Source organism: Lonchura striata, chromosome 5 (assembly GCF_046129695.1).
Source record: "Lonchura striata isolate bLonStr1 chromosome 5, bLonStr1.mat, whole genome shotgun sequence".
Taxonomy (NCBI): domain Eukaryota; kingdom Metazoa; phylum Chordata; class Aves; order Passeriformes; family Estrildidae; genus Lonchura; species Lonchura striata.
Window position 1 is genome coordinate 69,652,295 of NC_134607.1, and position 14,701 is coordinate 69,666,995.

General features: G+C 47.7%; 2 protein-coding genes across 7 annotated transcripts in view; both read right to left on the reverse strand.

Moving 5' to 3' along the window:
- Positions 1-1,066: 1,066 nt before the first annotated feature.
- Positions 1,067-6,046, reverse strand: LOC110470965 (endonuclease domain-containing 1 protein-like). Its single transcript, XM_021531051.3, has 3 exons — positions 5,915-6,046; positions 3,571-3,889; positions 1,067-1,742 (listed from the first exon to the last, which is right to left on the reverse strand). The coding sequence occupies exons 2-3, from the start codon at positions 3,853-3,855 to the stop codon at positions 1,179-1,181; spliced, it is 849 nt and encodes a 282-aa protein (XP_021386726.2). The 5' UTR covers positions 3,856-3,889; positions 5,915-6,046; the 3' UTR covers positions 1,067-1,178.
- Positions 6,047-8,939: 2,893 nt separating this feature from the next.
- The window catches only part of LOC110470912 (endonuclease domain-containing 1 protein-like), a 159,868-nt gene continuing 154,106 nt past the window's right edge, over positions 8,940-14,701 (reverse strand). For all 6 annotated transcript variants that reach the window (XM_077783697.1, XM_077783699.1, XM_077783698.1 and 3 more), the window contains 3 exons: positions 14,387-14,530; positions 11,472-11,790; positions 8,940-10,362 (listed from right to left, as the gene is read on the reverse strand). In XM_077783697.1, coding sequence (XP_077639823.1) covers positions 9,817-10,362; positions 11,472-11,756 — 831 coding nt within the window. In that variant the 5' untranslated portion in view covers positions 11,757-11,790; positions 14,387-14,530 and the 3' untranslated portion in view covers positions 8,940-9,816. The remainder of the gene's footprint in view (positions 10,363-11,471; positions 11,791-14,386; positions 14,531-14,701) is intronic.

The window sequence follows — 14,701 nt, forward strand, 5'->3', positions numbered from 1 at the left end:
TCAGTTTGTCATAAATCTGCAGAAAAGCTTCAGAAGCAGAGCAGAGAATGAAGGTGTCCAAGGAGGGCAGCAGAGGAACTGAGCTTTGGCTGCTCAAAACTTTCTCTCTGACTGATGCCAAAGCCTGTCTGATACAACAGCTGCTGCTCTCAAGGTGCAGTCTCAAAAGCAAGGAAACAAAAGCACATCCCAGGATCACAGAATCACTGAATTGTTGTGTTTTGGAGGGATTTCTCAAGATCTTCTAGTGCAGGCTCCAGGCTCCAGCAGGATCAGCTAGGGCAGATTGTCCAGAACCATGCATTGTTGAGGTGTGGGTATCTCCAGACATGGAGATCTCCAGAAAAGATCTCTGAGCACCTGAGGGGCCCTGGTCCCACAGCCTTGCTAAGGAGGTGAGGGACAAGTCAGCTGCACACTCTCGGGACAGCTGAGGAGGAGAGGACTCACTCCTGAGAGCTCTCTCCTGAGAGGGGCAGCAAAGCAAAGCAGCTGGAGGCTCTGCCCACAGCTCTGTGCCTTTGAGCAGAGCAGGAGGGGCCCTGAGGGACAGGGCTGGAAACTCACCAGAGAAGGAAGCAGCACCGACGCTGCACAGGACATTTGTCCCACTCTGCTGTGCTCTGCTGAGACCCCACCTGCAGGGCTGCCTCCAGCTCTGGGGCCCACAGCACAAGGGGGATACAAAGCTGTTGGTGTGGAGCTCAGTGGAGGCCATGAAGGTGCTCCAAGGGCTGGGGTGGGTCTGCTGTGGAGAGAGGGTGAGAGAGCTGGGGATGTTCAGCCTGGAGAAGACCCCTGAGAGTCCAGGACCGAAAGGATCTCGATGAGGGCTGGAGAGGGTCTCTGGACAAGGGTATGGACTGCAGGACAAGAGGGAATGGTTTCACACTGATGGAGGGCAGGGTTAGATGGGATATTATCAAGAAGTAAATTACCCTGAACAGGCTGTGGTACAAGTAAAAGTTGCCCAGAGCTGTTTTGAGTGTCCCATCCCTGGAAGTGTTCAAAGCCAGGCTGGGGAGGGCTTGGATCACCCTGGTGTAGCGGAAGGTGTCCTTTACCATGGCAGGCAGGTCAGAATGAGATGATTTCTAAGGTTTTAAGGTCCCATCAAAACCAACCCATTCTGTGATTCTGTGATTCTAAGACATGTGGGAAAAGCCACCAAGGTTCTTCTAAGGACGTGGCTTTTGTTCCCGGGGACAGGCATTGTTGAACAGGGTAACTGTTTTCCCATAGAGATCAGTCAACCTCTTCTCCAGCTCCCCCAGGCTGATGACCTCCACCCTGTTCTTGTTGTTCTCAGCAATGGCCCCCCAAGCATCTTTGGGCTGTTTGTTTTCCCCCAGACAGCAGGCAGCAGACCAGATGTGGCTGGGTCTATTAACCCTATCTCCAGAGATCTTGTCACTCCCAGGCACAGCACCCGTGACAACGTAGGTGCTTTTACAGTCCTTGGTCTTCGTCTGCATCTTTTGATGCTCGTAGATTCTCCACTTGCCATTGTTGAGGCTGGTGTCCTGGGGCACTATGTTGGTGAGGGTGAAGGTTGCCATCTTGTTCTCTTTACTGTTCATATGGCCACAGGGGCACAAATGGCCACGGTCCAAACCCTTCAGTCCTTTGTAGTCGTCAGGAACAGCCTGGCTCTCTTTGATTTGTTCTAAGGTGATCCCGTGTTTCTCTATGAGGGTCTTGTCCCTTTCCATCTCTTTAAGCTTTATATTTTTATCTATGAGCTGGACAGGGAAAGAGAAAGAGGTATTAGAATAGGGAATGGGAGTAATTGAGAAGATTTCCCTGGAGCAGAAGTCTCTGATAGTCAAGAACCCATTTTTTTGTCATCTCAGTGTAGGAAAAGGTATGGATTTGAGAGAAATCATACACATGTCCCTCCTGCATGAATGCAAGAGCTTTAATGAGCAAGCAGCTCAGAATCTGACTGCTCTCAGTTTGACTTGTGACCTCTGTGATCCAGCCTGCAGCCTGTGCTGGGATCGTGGATGGATGTGTGAGACAAGGAGCATTTCCCACTCCTAGGATTGAGAGGTGACTTTGGTGAGACACCTCCCCTGCCAAATCTGCTTCCCTTTCCTCCTGTCTCCACAGCCCAAACCTGCCCAGGGCTCTCCCTGGATCCCTTCACACCCCACTGTGATTCTGTGATTCTGTGATTCTGTGATTCTGTGATTCTGTGATTCTGTGATTCTGTGATTCTGTGATTCTGTGATTTTATGTGTGGTTGCTGCAGGTGTAGCCCAGTTCTGGAACACCAGAGTTTGCCTCTAACCCCATAGCCAGGGAGATGTGTCAGGAAATCAGTCCTGGAGCTGAGGTTTCCCTGGGTGGGCTGCAGTTTGTTCAAGGATGAACAGTTTTTCTCAGTAAGCAAAAAGATTTCAGTGTAAGTGAAACCTTTTACAGCAGTGCTGAGAATGTGTCTCAGAGCTGATCTGGGCCAGGGAGCATTTTCTGTAGCATCACTGAAAAGAAATTACAAATGATCAGCCTCTGAGAGAGGCCTGTAACCTCAAAAGAGTCCTGGAGAAACTAAATACTCCAAAAAGCCCTCAGGAGAAAGTTAATAAAATCAATGAATTTTTGAATGGCCTGTGTCCAAAGTCCAGGAGGAAATGCCAGGTTGGATAGGGCTTGGGGCATGCTGGTCTGATGGCAAGTGGCCTGGTGCATGCAGGGGAGTTGGACTGAGATGATCTTTAAGGTTCCTTCCAAAACAAACAATTCCATGGTTTTCCAAAACCAGAGAATGGGAAGGGTGCAGTGGTGCAAGACCAGAGTAGTTGCTCAGGTTCCTATGGTTAATAAGATGCTTATTTTTTTCATGTCTGCAGGACATTTGTGAGGGCTCTAGAGCTTGGGGAGTTCTGTCTGACTGCTGGATCCTTCTGGAGCAAGCCTGAGCCAAAGGTGCCCAGGCGTCACTGCACATGGATGGAGACCACCCCCTTGTGAATGGACCAGCACTGATGCTCCTCACTTTTCACTGCCTGAACTGCCACTCCAGAAATCCCTCCCCAGCTATCCTGACCCTCTCAGCTCCAGTGCCTTTTCCCGTGGGCCATCTCACCCCCCTCTGAGTTTCTCCTCACTTCTCTCACACCACTCACAAAGCCTTTTTGACTCTTCACTGGGAGCAGATAAACTCTGCCAGGGATGCAGAACAACTCAGGGCAAAGTGGGGATCAGATCCCTCAAGTTTAGCCTCTCCTGGATGCCTTTTCCCCATCACTTGGTCACTCAGCACAGCAGGGCACAGGGAGGAGAAGCATTTGACTTTGTGATGAATGCAAAGTAATCTGTTTTGCTGTTCCTGCCAGGTGAAGGCAGAGAGCTGGGCACCTTTGGGATATGATTCATCTCATCCTCCTGCTGATGTCTCAGATGCATCAGAGGAATCATGTGTTGCAGGGGTTTGAAGTTCAGTGAGGACATTCCCACCCTGTGTGTCCATTTGCATGTGTGTACTGGGGTGTTAGGACATAGAAGTGGCCATTTAAATGCTGCAGCTCATCTCTGGAGTGGCTGGAGGGTAAGAGAGACACTCACCTGAGGCTCAACTAACCACCACTCTGGAGGTTTCTTGACATCTGAAGGCTCATATTTGTAAGCAGAGTAGACAGGAATTCTATTGTTTCTGTCGTACAGGGTGGCAAAGTGATACTTGTTCCTGAAGAACTGGCAGATCAAGGCTGGTTTCTCTGGATTCAGGGCATCATTTGGAGTGGTCCCTGCATAGAAAAACTCAGAACATTCTTCAAAGGACTTCACCACCTCACCGTGTCCCAGGCAGAGGCAGCTGGCCAACACCTGCAGCAGCAGCAGCCCCAGCATCGTGGGAGGGTTTCAGTGAAGGGTTCTTGCTCCCCTGGAAGGCAAATGCAGAGGGACACTCAGCTTGGAGAGAGATGGTCATGGCCTGGAGCCTTTTGTGCAGGGGGACAGAGCTGACAGAGCAGGGGATTATGAGAGACCAGGAAAGGAATAATTTCTGTCCTGCATATGGAAAAATCACAAGAGCAATAAAGGTGAAACCTAAAACAGGGTTTAGGAGCCCAGAGGAGGCAACAGTGGGAGAGCTCAGCCTGTAGAAGGAAGGAGCCAAACTCCCACGAGTGCAATCAGCTCTCACAGCAAATGATATTGCAACTGAGGCACAGCCTGGGACAAGGTCACATTTCCCTCCTGCTCTCAGCACCTTCCCACAGCAGACACCTGCAGCTGGGCACAGTCTCTGCTCAGCCCCCTGCAATTCTGAGCTGGCCTTTAATCTCATGGGGCATTGGGCAGGCAAAGAATAGCAATGCTGCACTTTCTGCATGTCCCTGGCCCCATCCAGGTTCACACAGACACGCAGCTCTCCCAGTCAGACCCAGTTCTGAGCCCCAGATGATCCACCTGGGGTCCTGCCCCTCACCTGGCATTGGGCAATGGGTGTCCTGCTGCTCACCTTGCATTTCCACCTTATCCAACCCCCGACTCTGAACTTGCAGACACATGGAGAGAGCAAATGAAGGGACCAAGAAGATGGTAGCACCTCTATCTTACCAGCACAATGGCTGCTGCAATGCAAGCACTGAGGGGCAGCTCTTCCCCTGTTTGCTTGGGATTCCTGCTGATGCCCATCTTCAGCTTTGCTGATTGATTTCCATGTACAGTTAAAGGCACCATAGCAGGATTTTTTTTGGACAGCCACTTGTTCTGTTTTGTCTTTCTCAGTGCTCAAGTGATTTTCTGCAGTCAGTAAGATCGTCCCCTATAGAGAAACTGATGAACAGCCCCCTGAGATACTGGCAAGCAAGCAAGCAAGCTTTGCCTCCTTTCAGAGGCAGCACAGATTTGGGAGAGCAGAGATGCTTCCATTTGCACTGCATGACACTCATTTATTATCATCAGCATTTGGAATAAGGGAGCTGGGACAGGCAGTTCAAAGGGTTCCTAGGAGAAAAAGCTGCCACAGCCTGTAAAGCACAAAGCCCACCTTGGGCTGGGAAGGGTCTGAGCTGAGGAGTGCTGAGGGCTTGACAAGGCACCTTGCACATTTGGTGGTTCCTTCTTCTATTCCCTGACCCTCATCTCTCCATTACCACTGGATTCAGGATGCTGAGCTGCACACAGCCCAGGTCTGACCCAAGATATGTGGTCCTTTTTCTCATTTTCATCCTGCTATCAGGAACATGGTGGCCAATGAGCTGGAAACTGAGAACTGGAACTACAAGTCAGGACTCTTTCAGTACTCTGTAGAGCATGCCCATAGCTGCCCCAAATCTAGCAGAAAATTGTGTGAAAAGTCCTTCTGCATGACCCCTCCATGAGATTAATATAGATCTCACTAACTTAATATCTAACATAGCAGATACATGGAAAACAACCTACCATGAGAAGGAATGGCACAGGATTCTGCTCACAGCCCCAGAGTGGCAGAGGAGTCTCAAATGCCTCTGCTGCAGTCTCAAACTGTCTGGGTTTATATGCTCACCAGGGAGAGACAGTTGTTTGATTTCCAAAGAAGTCTTTTGAGTAAATTTTCCTGGGAATTCAGACTGCACCTGAGTTTGTCCGATATTTTTGCAAGGTCACAGGTGGAGTTTTACTACTGAATAATCTCCCCTTTCCTTCTTATTCAACAGTTCGATATTTATTTTCAGGTGAGCTGGCTTGAATTTCTTTCCCAAATCTTTCCTTCTGTGGTTGCCCTCCTGACTGACAGAAAATACTACACTCCTGCAAAATTCAATGCATGCATAAGCTCTGATTGCCCCTTGGAGCTCAGCAACTCCAAGAATAAACTTTAACTCTAGGAATAATAGGCTTTGCCTATTCATGTTTATTCTGAAACTCAGGGAAGATTTTGAATATTGGAGTCAATGGTGAAAAAGGAGGAAGAGCTTACCTTGAAGCAGAGTCTCAGAACAGGCAGCTGAATTGCTACTTCTGTCTTCTCCCTGGAGAAAGAACTGTTTGAATTCCCCAGGAGTGCCACTGCAATATATACCCAGTCCTAAATCTGCTCCTTGTTATAAACAGGAAATTCCGCAGAACAGAGAAGATTTCTATTTTCATTCAGGGGGTTTGTTCACACCCACCCTGAAATGTCTTGATAGTTGTTTTTCATCATTTCCACAGAATTTCTCCCAGCTTTGCTGACTGGCAGCATGGTATGTCCACATCAGTTAAATATATACCCAGTAACGAATCTGCCTTTTTTTATAAACAGGGATTTCCATAGAAAGGAGAAGTTTTTGATTTTTATTTACAGGAGTTTGTTCATACCCACTCTGAAATGTGCTGACAGTTGTTTGCCATAGTTTCCCCAGAATTTTTGCCAGAATTTGCTGACTGGCAGCATGGTATGTCAAAATCAGCTAACAGGGTCTGGTCACTTCCTTGGTCATTCCATCCATCCCACCAGCTGCAGCTGCTGCTGCTCCAGGACCTACACGTGTTTCTGTTCCCAACAGAACAGCTCTGGTGACATTGGATGGACTGGCCTGTCCCTGAATACACTCAGATATTCACAGTCTGCTCTTCTGCAGCCTCCCAGGACATAATTCCTATGATATTCTATAATTTCTTCTGTTTACAGAAGTCCAGGAATAATAGAATAATTAGTTTATTGTTACAACCAGAAGTATCCAGATGAAGTGTGTTAGACCAAAGGTTGTTTAAACAAACTGGTTGAGTCCTGTGGTTTCTTTTGTCTCTGTTAACCAAGGACTGATGTGCTAAAGTGGGGATTAGCCAGAATGAGGGAGAAAGCCAAGAAGAAGCAGATCTGGTGGAGGAGGGGCAAATTCCTCCTTTCTGATGAGGCCCAACTGACATAACCAAGCAGGGCCCAGCAGTGGTCCCATCATCAGAAGGGGCCATAAACAATCAAAGACCCATAAAGTGTTCCCCAACACCAAAGTGCTGCATGACACAGTGTGAAACCCCTCCCAGGGGGAAAGTTGGGCAATCACACATAATCTTGAATGCACAGAACCCATTGAACTCTTTGTTGCACAGGACCCCACTCCCACAGGATCAAGTATGACGACACCAAAGTTTGAAGTCTCATTGCAGGAGCCATGGAGATATCTTGTTAGAGCTCTTGGCACCCTGGCCCACTTTGTTCATGCTCATTTGTAGGAGAAGTAAGTGGAGTCTGATGCTGACACTTGTGTGGATGTTATGGCATCCTCTGGTTGTGTTTGGACACCCATCCTCCTGTGAGCATGGGCACTGTTACTTTCCTGCTGGTGGAAATTTCAGTGGGAAGCAACTTGTGGTTTATATATGAGGTGAACCTGCAATCCAGCATGGTAGCAAGAAAACTTTGTTGTGAATGCCTGTGTTGGGTCTGACCGAGGTAAAGGTCACAATCCTTACAGTGCTGTGCTGGTAGCTGTCCAGGTGTTGATAAGAAACCAGAGCAAAACACCACTGGACCTCTGTGGGAATCCAGGGCATCCCTCTGGCTGCCCTGGGACCCTGGCAGGGGTCAGGAACCCCCCTGGACAGAGCCCCCAGAGACACTGTCTGTGATCTCTGTCCATGAAAAAGAGTTTTCAATCTTACAGGATGAATTACAAGCTCTCAGTGTTTGATATAAGGAATAATTAAGTGTAGCATGGGTGCAAAAGTAAAATTTTAGGATTCTAGATTAGGGGTCCAAAGAGGACAAGATGGAGGAAATTGGGTGTGCCTTGTCCTTTTTCTCCTTCTTCATGCTCTCCATGTTTCACTGTGGTGTTGGCATTTTTCTGTTGGTTCAGGCTGGGGACACACTGTCCAACGTAGGTGACAGATATTGGCACGTTCTTGTAAATCCAGCCCAGGGAGTTTCTGGTATTGAATGTTTGTCACATCCCACTGAGGGCAGAGCCCCACACGCTGCCCTGCAGGACAGAGCTGGGCAGGGCAGCAGAACATGTGAGAGATCAACAGAATAAACAACCTGGAAACCAGCACAGACCAATTATGGCTTCTGCTTTGGCTGCGGGGCTGACAGACAGAGACTTTCTACAATCTCAGAATCATCAATAGCACAGATTTCGACAGCCCTCGACGTTCCTTCCCCCATCAAAGGGGATGGGAGTGGGCAAGATCCTGGGAGGGGACACAACCAGGCCAGCTGACACAGATTACCCAAAGGGATTTTTCATATCATATGACTTCAGCTCATTTATATAAGCTAAGGGAGAGAGGAGGAAGAGTTGGGGGAGTGTGTGTGAGCTTTCACTGTTGGCCTTCTGGAGGAATTGTGCCCTGCTTCCCAGGAAGCATCTGAACATCATTGCTGTTATGAAGTAGAGATTGACTTTTGCTCTCTTTAGCTCTTGCACACCAGGCACACACCTTCCTGGAGTGTTTGTTTGTTGAGATTCCTCTTTGGGGTGGAGATGCCTCTCAAGGTCACTTCTCAAGGCTGAGCCAATGAGATTTGATCACGGTCATTGGTATGGGTGGTCTCTATTTAATTGTTTTTGCTGGTTTTAATATAACTGCTTTAATATATTTGCTTCAATACTGCTTCATAACACACAATATTATACTAGTAGTTCTAGCTTCCATGCTGTGAACCAAATAATTCTGATTAACATATTTTTGCCTTATCATTATAATCTTAAATCATATGTAATTATGTAAATATGTATGGTTTGCAATCCTCAAACCCACGGGACAAGTTGTATAAAGTTTCAATTACGTCAATATAATCATTTAGATATAAACAATTGACAAAATCTAGGGCTAAGATTGGATCCAGCTGAACCCAGACAGCTCCCTGAGAAGGAGTTTACCAAGCAAAGGGTTCATTTCTGCAGCTCATGACTCAACAGGAAGGTTTCTCTATTAACCTCTGCCTGAAGCTCCCATTCTGCCCACAAAACCACTTTCAAGGAAAAGGGACGCCCCCAAGATCCCTAAATGTTCATGGTCAAAAGGAACAACAAAAATCAGAAGATATGTAAAGTTCCACAAGGTTTTATTAGTAAATTACACACTTGGCATGGAAATTGTTATGTTAGTCCCTAAACTACTCTATAAGCAAAGCAGGTGGCAGAAGGTACTCTTTTATATATAAATTTTCCTGACCTGAAGACAGGTTTCTCACTTCCTAATGGAAACTAGATATCATGTGAAGTTTGCTCTCTCAGACCTTCCTGGAAATGAATGAGAGGCCTTTGGGAGGCTTGGGTTGTCTTGTTCTCTTCTACAGTCCATTTGTCCCCCTCTACTCTGTTCTGGTGAGACCCCAGCTGCAGTGCTACCTCCAGCTCTGGGATCCGCAACAGAAGAAGGAGACAAAGCTGTTGGAGTGGAGTCTGGAGGAGGCCACAGACATGCTCCAAGAGCTGGGGAACACCTGCTCCAGAAAGAGGGTGAGAGAGCTGAGGGTGAGGGAGCCTGGAGAAAAGAAGGCTCTTGGGACAATGTGGACCCCTTCCAGTGTCTAAAGGGTTTTGAAAAAGAGAGGGACTTTGGACAAGGGTATGGAGTGACAGGACAAGAGGGAATGGCTGTAAACTGAAAGCAGGTGGGGTTACATTAGATGTCCAGAAGAAATTCTTTACTGTGAGGGTGGTGAGGCCCTGACAAAGGTTGTCCAGAGAAGTTGTGGCTGCTCCATCCCTGGAAGTGTTAAAAGCTCCAGGCTTGGAGCCACCAAGGATAGTGGAAGGTGTCCCTGCCCATGGTTCAGGAGCTGAGACTACATGTATGGTCTTTGAAATTCCTTCAAACCCAAACCATTCTGTGATTCTATGACATGTGGCAAACGCTCCTGAACCTGTTCCACCCAGGATGTGAGACTTATTCCCGGGGACAGTCACTGTCAAACAGGGAAACCTGTCCCCTCCCATAGAGCTCAGTTAACGTGTCCTCCAGCTCCCCCAGGGTGAGGAGCTGGACCTGGTTCCTGTCGTTCTCAGCCACGACCGCCCAAGACTTTATGTAGTGGTTGTCCACCACGCAGCAGGCAGCTGACCAGAGGTGGCTGGGTTTATTAACCCTCCCCTTGGCAATGTAGTTGTTCCCAGGCACAGCACCCACGATGGCATAGGTGGTTTTACAGCCCTGGTTGCTCCTGATCATGGTTTGCTGCTCGTAGTTGTTCCAGGCGCCGCCGTTGAGTCTCTCATCCTGGGGCACTATGTTGGTGAGGGTGAAGGTAGCCACCCTGCTGCTGTAGTCATCGTGGTGGCCACTGGGGTTCAAATGGCCCCGGTTCAAACCCGTCAGGTTCTTGTAGTCATGAAGGATAGCCTGGCTCTGGCTGAGTTTCTCTAAGGTGACATTGTACCGATTTAAGAGTGTCCACTCTTTTTCCATAGTTTCGGGATAAGCTGGACCAATCAGCTTGACATGAAAAAAAGAGGAAAAGGTGTTAGCATTGGGGATGAGGATAATTGAACAGACATTCCTAGAGCAGAAGTTTCTGAGTATCAAGATCCTGTTTTTTGTCTGCTCCTAATGTGGTACAATACCAGATTAGTTGCTTGAGTTCCTATGAGGAACTGAAAGTGCAATCAAACTGCAAATATTTTTTATTTCAGAAATTTGTTTCACATTTAGTGCATTATATTTAGTTTTCCTTTGTAACACTGCATGTGGGTTTCTTCTGTGGTTCATTTTCATGTAAATCAATCCTGCCCCTCTATCCTTACCAATGACATGAATTTCCTCTTTTTGTGCCCGTTATTTCCTTGGCCTGTTTTCCTAAAGTTCTGAAGTTTGACTGAAAGTCATCTGGGAGAGCTCTGTTGGTTTTGGAGTTCTGTCTGACTGCTGGATCCTTCTGGAGCAAGCCTGAGCCAAAGGTGCCCAGGCGTCACTGCACATGGATGGAGACCACCCCCTTGTGAATGGACCAGCACTGATGCTCCTCACTTTTCACTGCCTGAACTGCCACTCCAGAAATCCCTCCCCAGCTAACCTGACCCTCTCAGCTCCAGTGCCTTTTCCAGTGGACCATCTCACCCCCTCTGAGTTTCTCCTCACTTCTCTCACACCACTCACAAGGCCTTTTTGACTCTTCACTGGGAGCAGATAAACTCTGCCAGGGATGCAGAACAGCTCAGGGCAAAGTGGGGATCAGATCCCTCAAGTTTAGCCTCTCCTGGATGCCTTTTCCCCATCACTTGGTCACTCAGCACAGCAGGGCACAGGGAGGAGAAGCATTTGACTTTGTGATGAATGCAAAGTAATCTGTTTTGCTGTTCCTGCCAGGTGAAGGCAGAGAGCTGGGCACCTTTGGGATATGATTCATCTCATCCTCCTGCTGATGTCTCAGATGCATCAGAGGAATCATGTGGTGCAGGAGTTTGAAGTTTAATGAGAGGAATCCTGTCCAGTGTGTCCATTTGCATGCATGTAGGGAAGTGGGAGGAAATAGAAAAGTTGGGTTGAATGCTGCAGCTCATCTCTGGAGTGGCTGGAGGGTGATGTGATGTAGGGGAGACACTTACCTGAGGCTCAACCAGCCATGTTTTAGGTCTTTTGCCAGGTCCAGGCTGGTAGATGTAAGCAGAGTAGACAGGAATACGCATCTTCCTGTCGTACAGGGTGGCAAAGTAATACTGGTTCTTGTAGCGCTGGCAGATCCAGGCTGGGTTCTGTGGCTCCAGAGCTTTGTTTGGGGGGATCTCCCGGAAAAAAAACTGGGGACATGAAGTTTCAAAGGACTTCACCACCTCGCCGTGACCCAGCCAGAGGCAGCTGGCCAACACCTGCAGCAGCAGCAGCCCCAGCATCGTGGGAGGATTTCAGTGAAGGGCTCTTGCTCCCCTGGAAGGCAAATGCAGAGGAGGGGACTGTAAGAGACCAAGGAGGGGCTAACTTCTGTCCCTCTGGGTATGGAAAAATAATCAGCGCTATAGGGTTGTGCAGGGAGATGACTGGGGATAGAAAGATAATGGTAGAGAAGTTACAGGGGAAAATATAGTTGATTGTCCCTGGATGAAACACAGTCAGCATACCTGGCCTCCCACACACAAAGAGGACTAAATCTAAGGTGGGCCTAAACAGCAGATGGAGTGGAGTGGAGACATCAGGGCCAGGCTCTGTCAAAACCCTTGCAGAGGAGATACCTCGGTCGTATTTTCTGGCTGATCATCTCTGTGACATGTCATGAAAACATGGGAAACAAATGAAGATGTCCTGCTGCTGAATCAGCAACCATGGCAAAATGCCTCTCCTCAGACTGATGCACATCCCCATCCCAAGGTTACTGCAGGTACTTTATTGAGATATTCACCCCCAAGGCATGAGAGCCCCTCACTGAGAAAGATGTATGACTACATGCAAACACCACCTAAATGTAAAGAAATAGTATGAAAGTGAATTAAAAATGGAGAGAAGTGATGGAAGACTCCACTGTAACTTCTGGGATCAGTTGATGGGCTGAACCTGCCTTCTCTCCCTTAGGGATGTCTATTGAGTAAGAATCCTGCTTCATGCATGCTGAATGATTACCTTAAGCCAGATTTTGTTGGGGATTAAAGCTTATTAGTATGTTCTGAATTAGTATCTCACTTTGAATATCTTTTTGCAGTCAGATACCTTCACTGGCAAGTCTCAAACCTCAGCCTGTTACAGTTTTATTAATAGTGTTATTCTGTAAACAGTTAAAGTGATTCCTTCAGGGGCTCTGGCACTTTCTGGCAGTGGTTAAAGATGTGGAGACCCAGGAGGGGTTTCTCTGGTTGGTGTGTGACTCTGAACAAGTCAGTCAAACCCTCCAACCCAGAGACCTGCTCAGTGAAGGGTCCCTACCACGGGACACCAACAGACTGAGAAGGTTTTGGCTTTTATGTGGCATTGACAGACTGAACACACACTAAAGGTTTGAGCAAATCTCCCTTTTTCACATGAGAGGGTGAAATCTAAAATAGGTTTTAGGGTGCCCAGCGGAGGCAATGATGGGGGCATAGTCTGTCTGAGGGGTGTTCCAAACCCACCCAATGCCTAAACAGTTCTCATGGCAAAGTTATCATGGAACTGAGATATGGCACTGAGCCAAGGTCATCTTTTCCAGCCTACCTCAGTTGGTCAAGAGCTCAGCTTTTGCACTGGCACTGGAGAAAAAAGTCCTTCTACAAAACAGGGCTGGGAAGCCCCAGCTTCCAAACATGATCTCATAAAATCCCAGAAGAAACTGAGTTGGAATGGACTCATCAGGACCATCAAGTCCAACTTCTGGCCCTGCACAGGACAGCCCCAGAAATCTCACCATGTGCCTGGCAGTATTGTACAAACACATTTCATACTCAGGCAGGTATGGTGATGTGACCACTTCCTTGGGGAGCTTGTTTCAGGGCTCAGCCACCCTGGGTGAAAAACCTCTTCCTGATGTCCAGCTTAAATCTTTCCTGACTCAGTTTCAGGCCATTCTCATTCCCTCCTGCTCTCAGCACCTTCCCACAGCAGACACCTGCAGCTGGGCACGGACTCTGCTCAGCCCCCTGCGTTGAGCAGACAAAGAACAGCAATACTGCACTTCCTGCACATCCCTGGCCCCATCCAAGTTCACACAGACACGCAGCTCTCCCAGTCAGACCCAAGTCTGAGCCCCAAATGATTCACCTGGGGTCCAGCCTCTGAGCTGACATTGGGGTATTAAGCTGCATATACCCTTGGCTCTGATGCAAAACATCTGGTCCTTTTTCTCTTTAGCAACCCCAGATCAGGAACACTGTGACCAGTAAGCTGGAAACTAAGAACAGGAACAACAAGTGGTGACTTTTTACAGTACTCTGCATAACATGCCCATAGCTGCCCCAAAACAAGCAGAGAAGTTCCTGAAAAGTCCTTATGCATGACCCCCTCCAGCTTAAAATATATTTAACTAGCTTAATATCTAACTTAATATCAGACACATAAAAACCAGCCTACCGTGGGAAAGAGTGGCACAGGATTCTGCTCGCAGCCCCAAAATGGCAGAGGAGTCTCAAATGCCTCTGCTGCAGTCTCAGATTGGCTGTTTCTATATGATCTCCAAGTAGGCAGTTGTTAGATTTCCCACAGTGTTTAGAGGGAGTTTGTCCAGGAGTTCAGCCACCTGTGTTTATCCAGAGGCCTCTTGCAAGGTCATGGATGGAGTTTTGGTGCTCAATAAACTCGCCCCTCCTTCTTACTGTACAGTTGATGTTAATTTTCCAGGTGATTTGACTTGAAATTCCTTCCCAAATAATTCCTTCTGTCCTTGACCTCCTTTACAGGAAGTGTTAAAGAGCTGCAAAATTCAGTGCATGCATAAACTCTCCTTGGAGAGCTGTTGGAACTCAGCAGCTCCAGCCTAGGCTTTCTCTCTATGTATTTATTCCAAAGCTCAAGAAAGTCTTGAAATATTGGAGTAAATAGTAAGAAATGAGCACGAGCTTACCTTGAAGCAGAGTCTCAGAACAGGCAGCTGAAGAGTTCCTTTTTTCTTCACCCTGAAGAAACACTTGGCTGATCCCTCAGGAATCCCAGTGCATTATATATACCTGGTCATAAATCTGCCTGTTGTCATATGCAGGGAATTTCACTGAAAAGAAAGGTTTTCTGTATTATTCAAGGAGATTAGTTCACAACCACCCTGAAGTGGGGTGACAGTTGTTATTTGCAATTTCCTCAGGATTTCTCCCAGGTTATTGCAGCATCACATGTCAGGAGAAAATAACTGGGTCTGGTGACTTTCCTCATTCCTCACGAATGG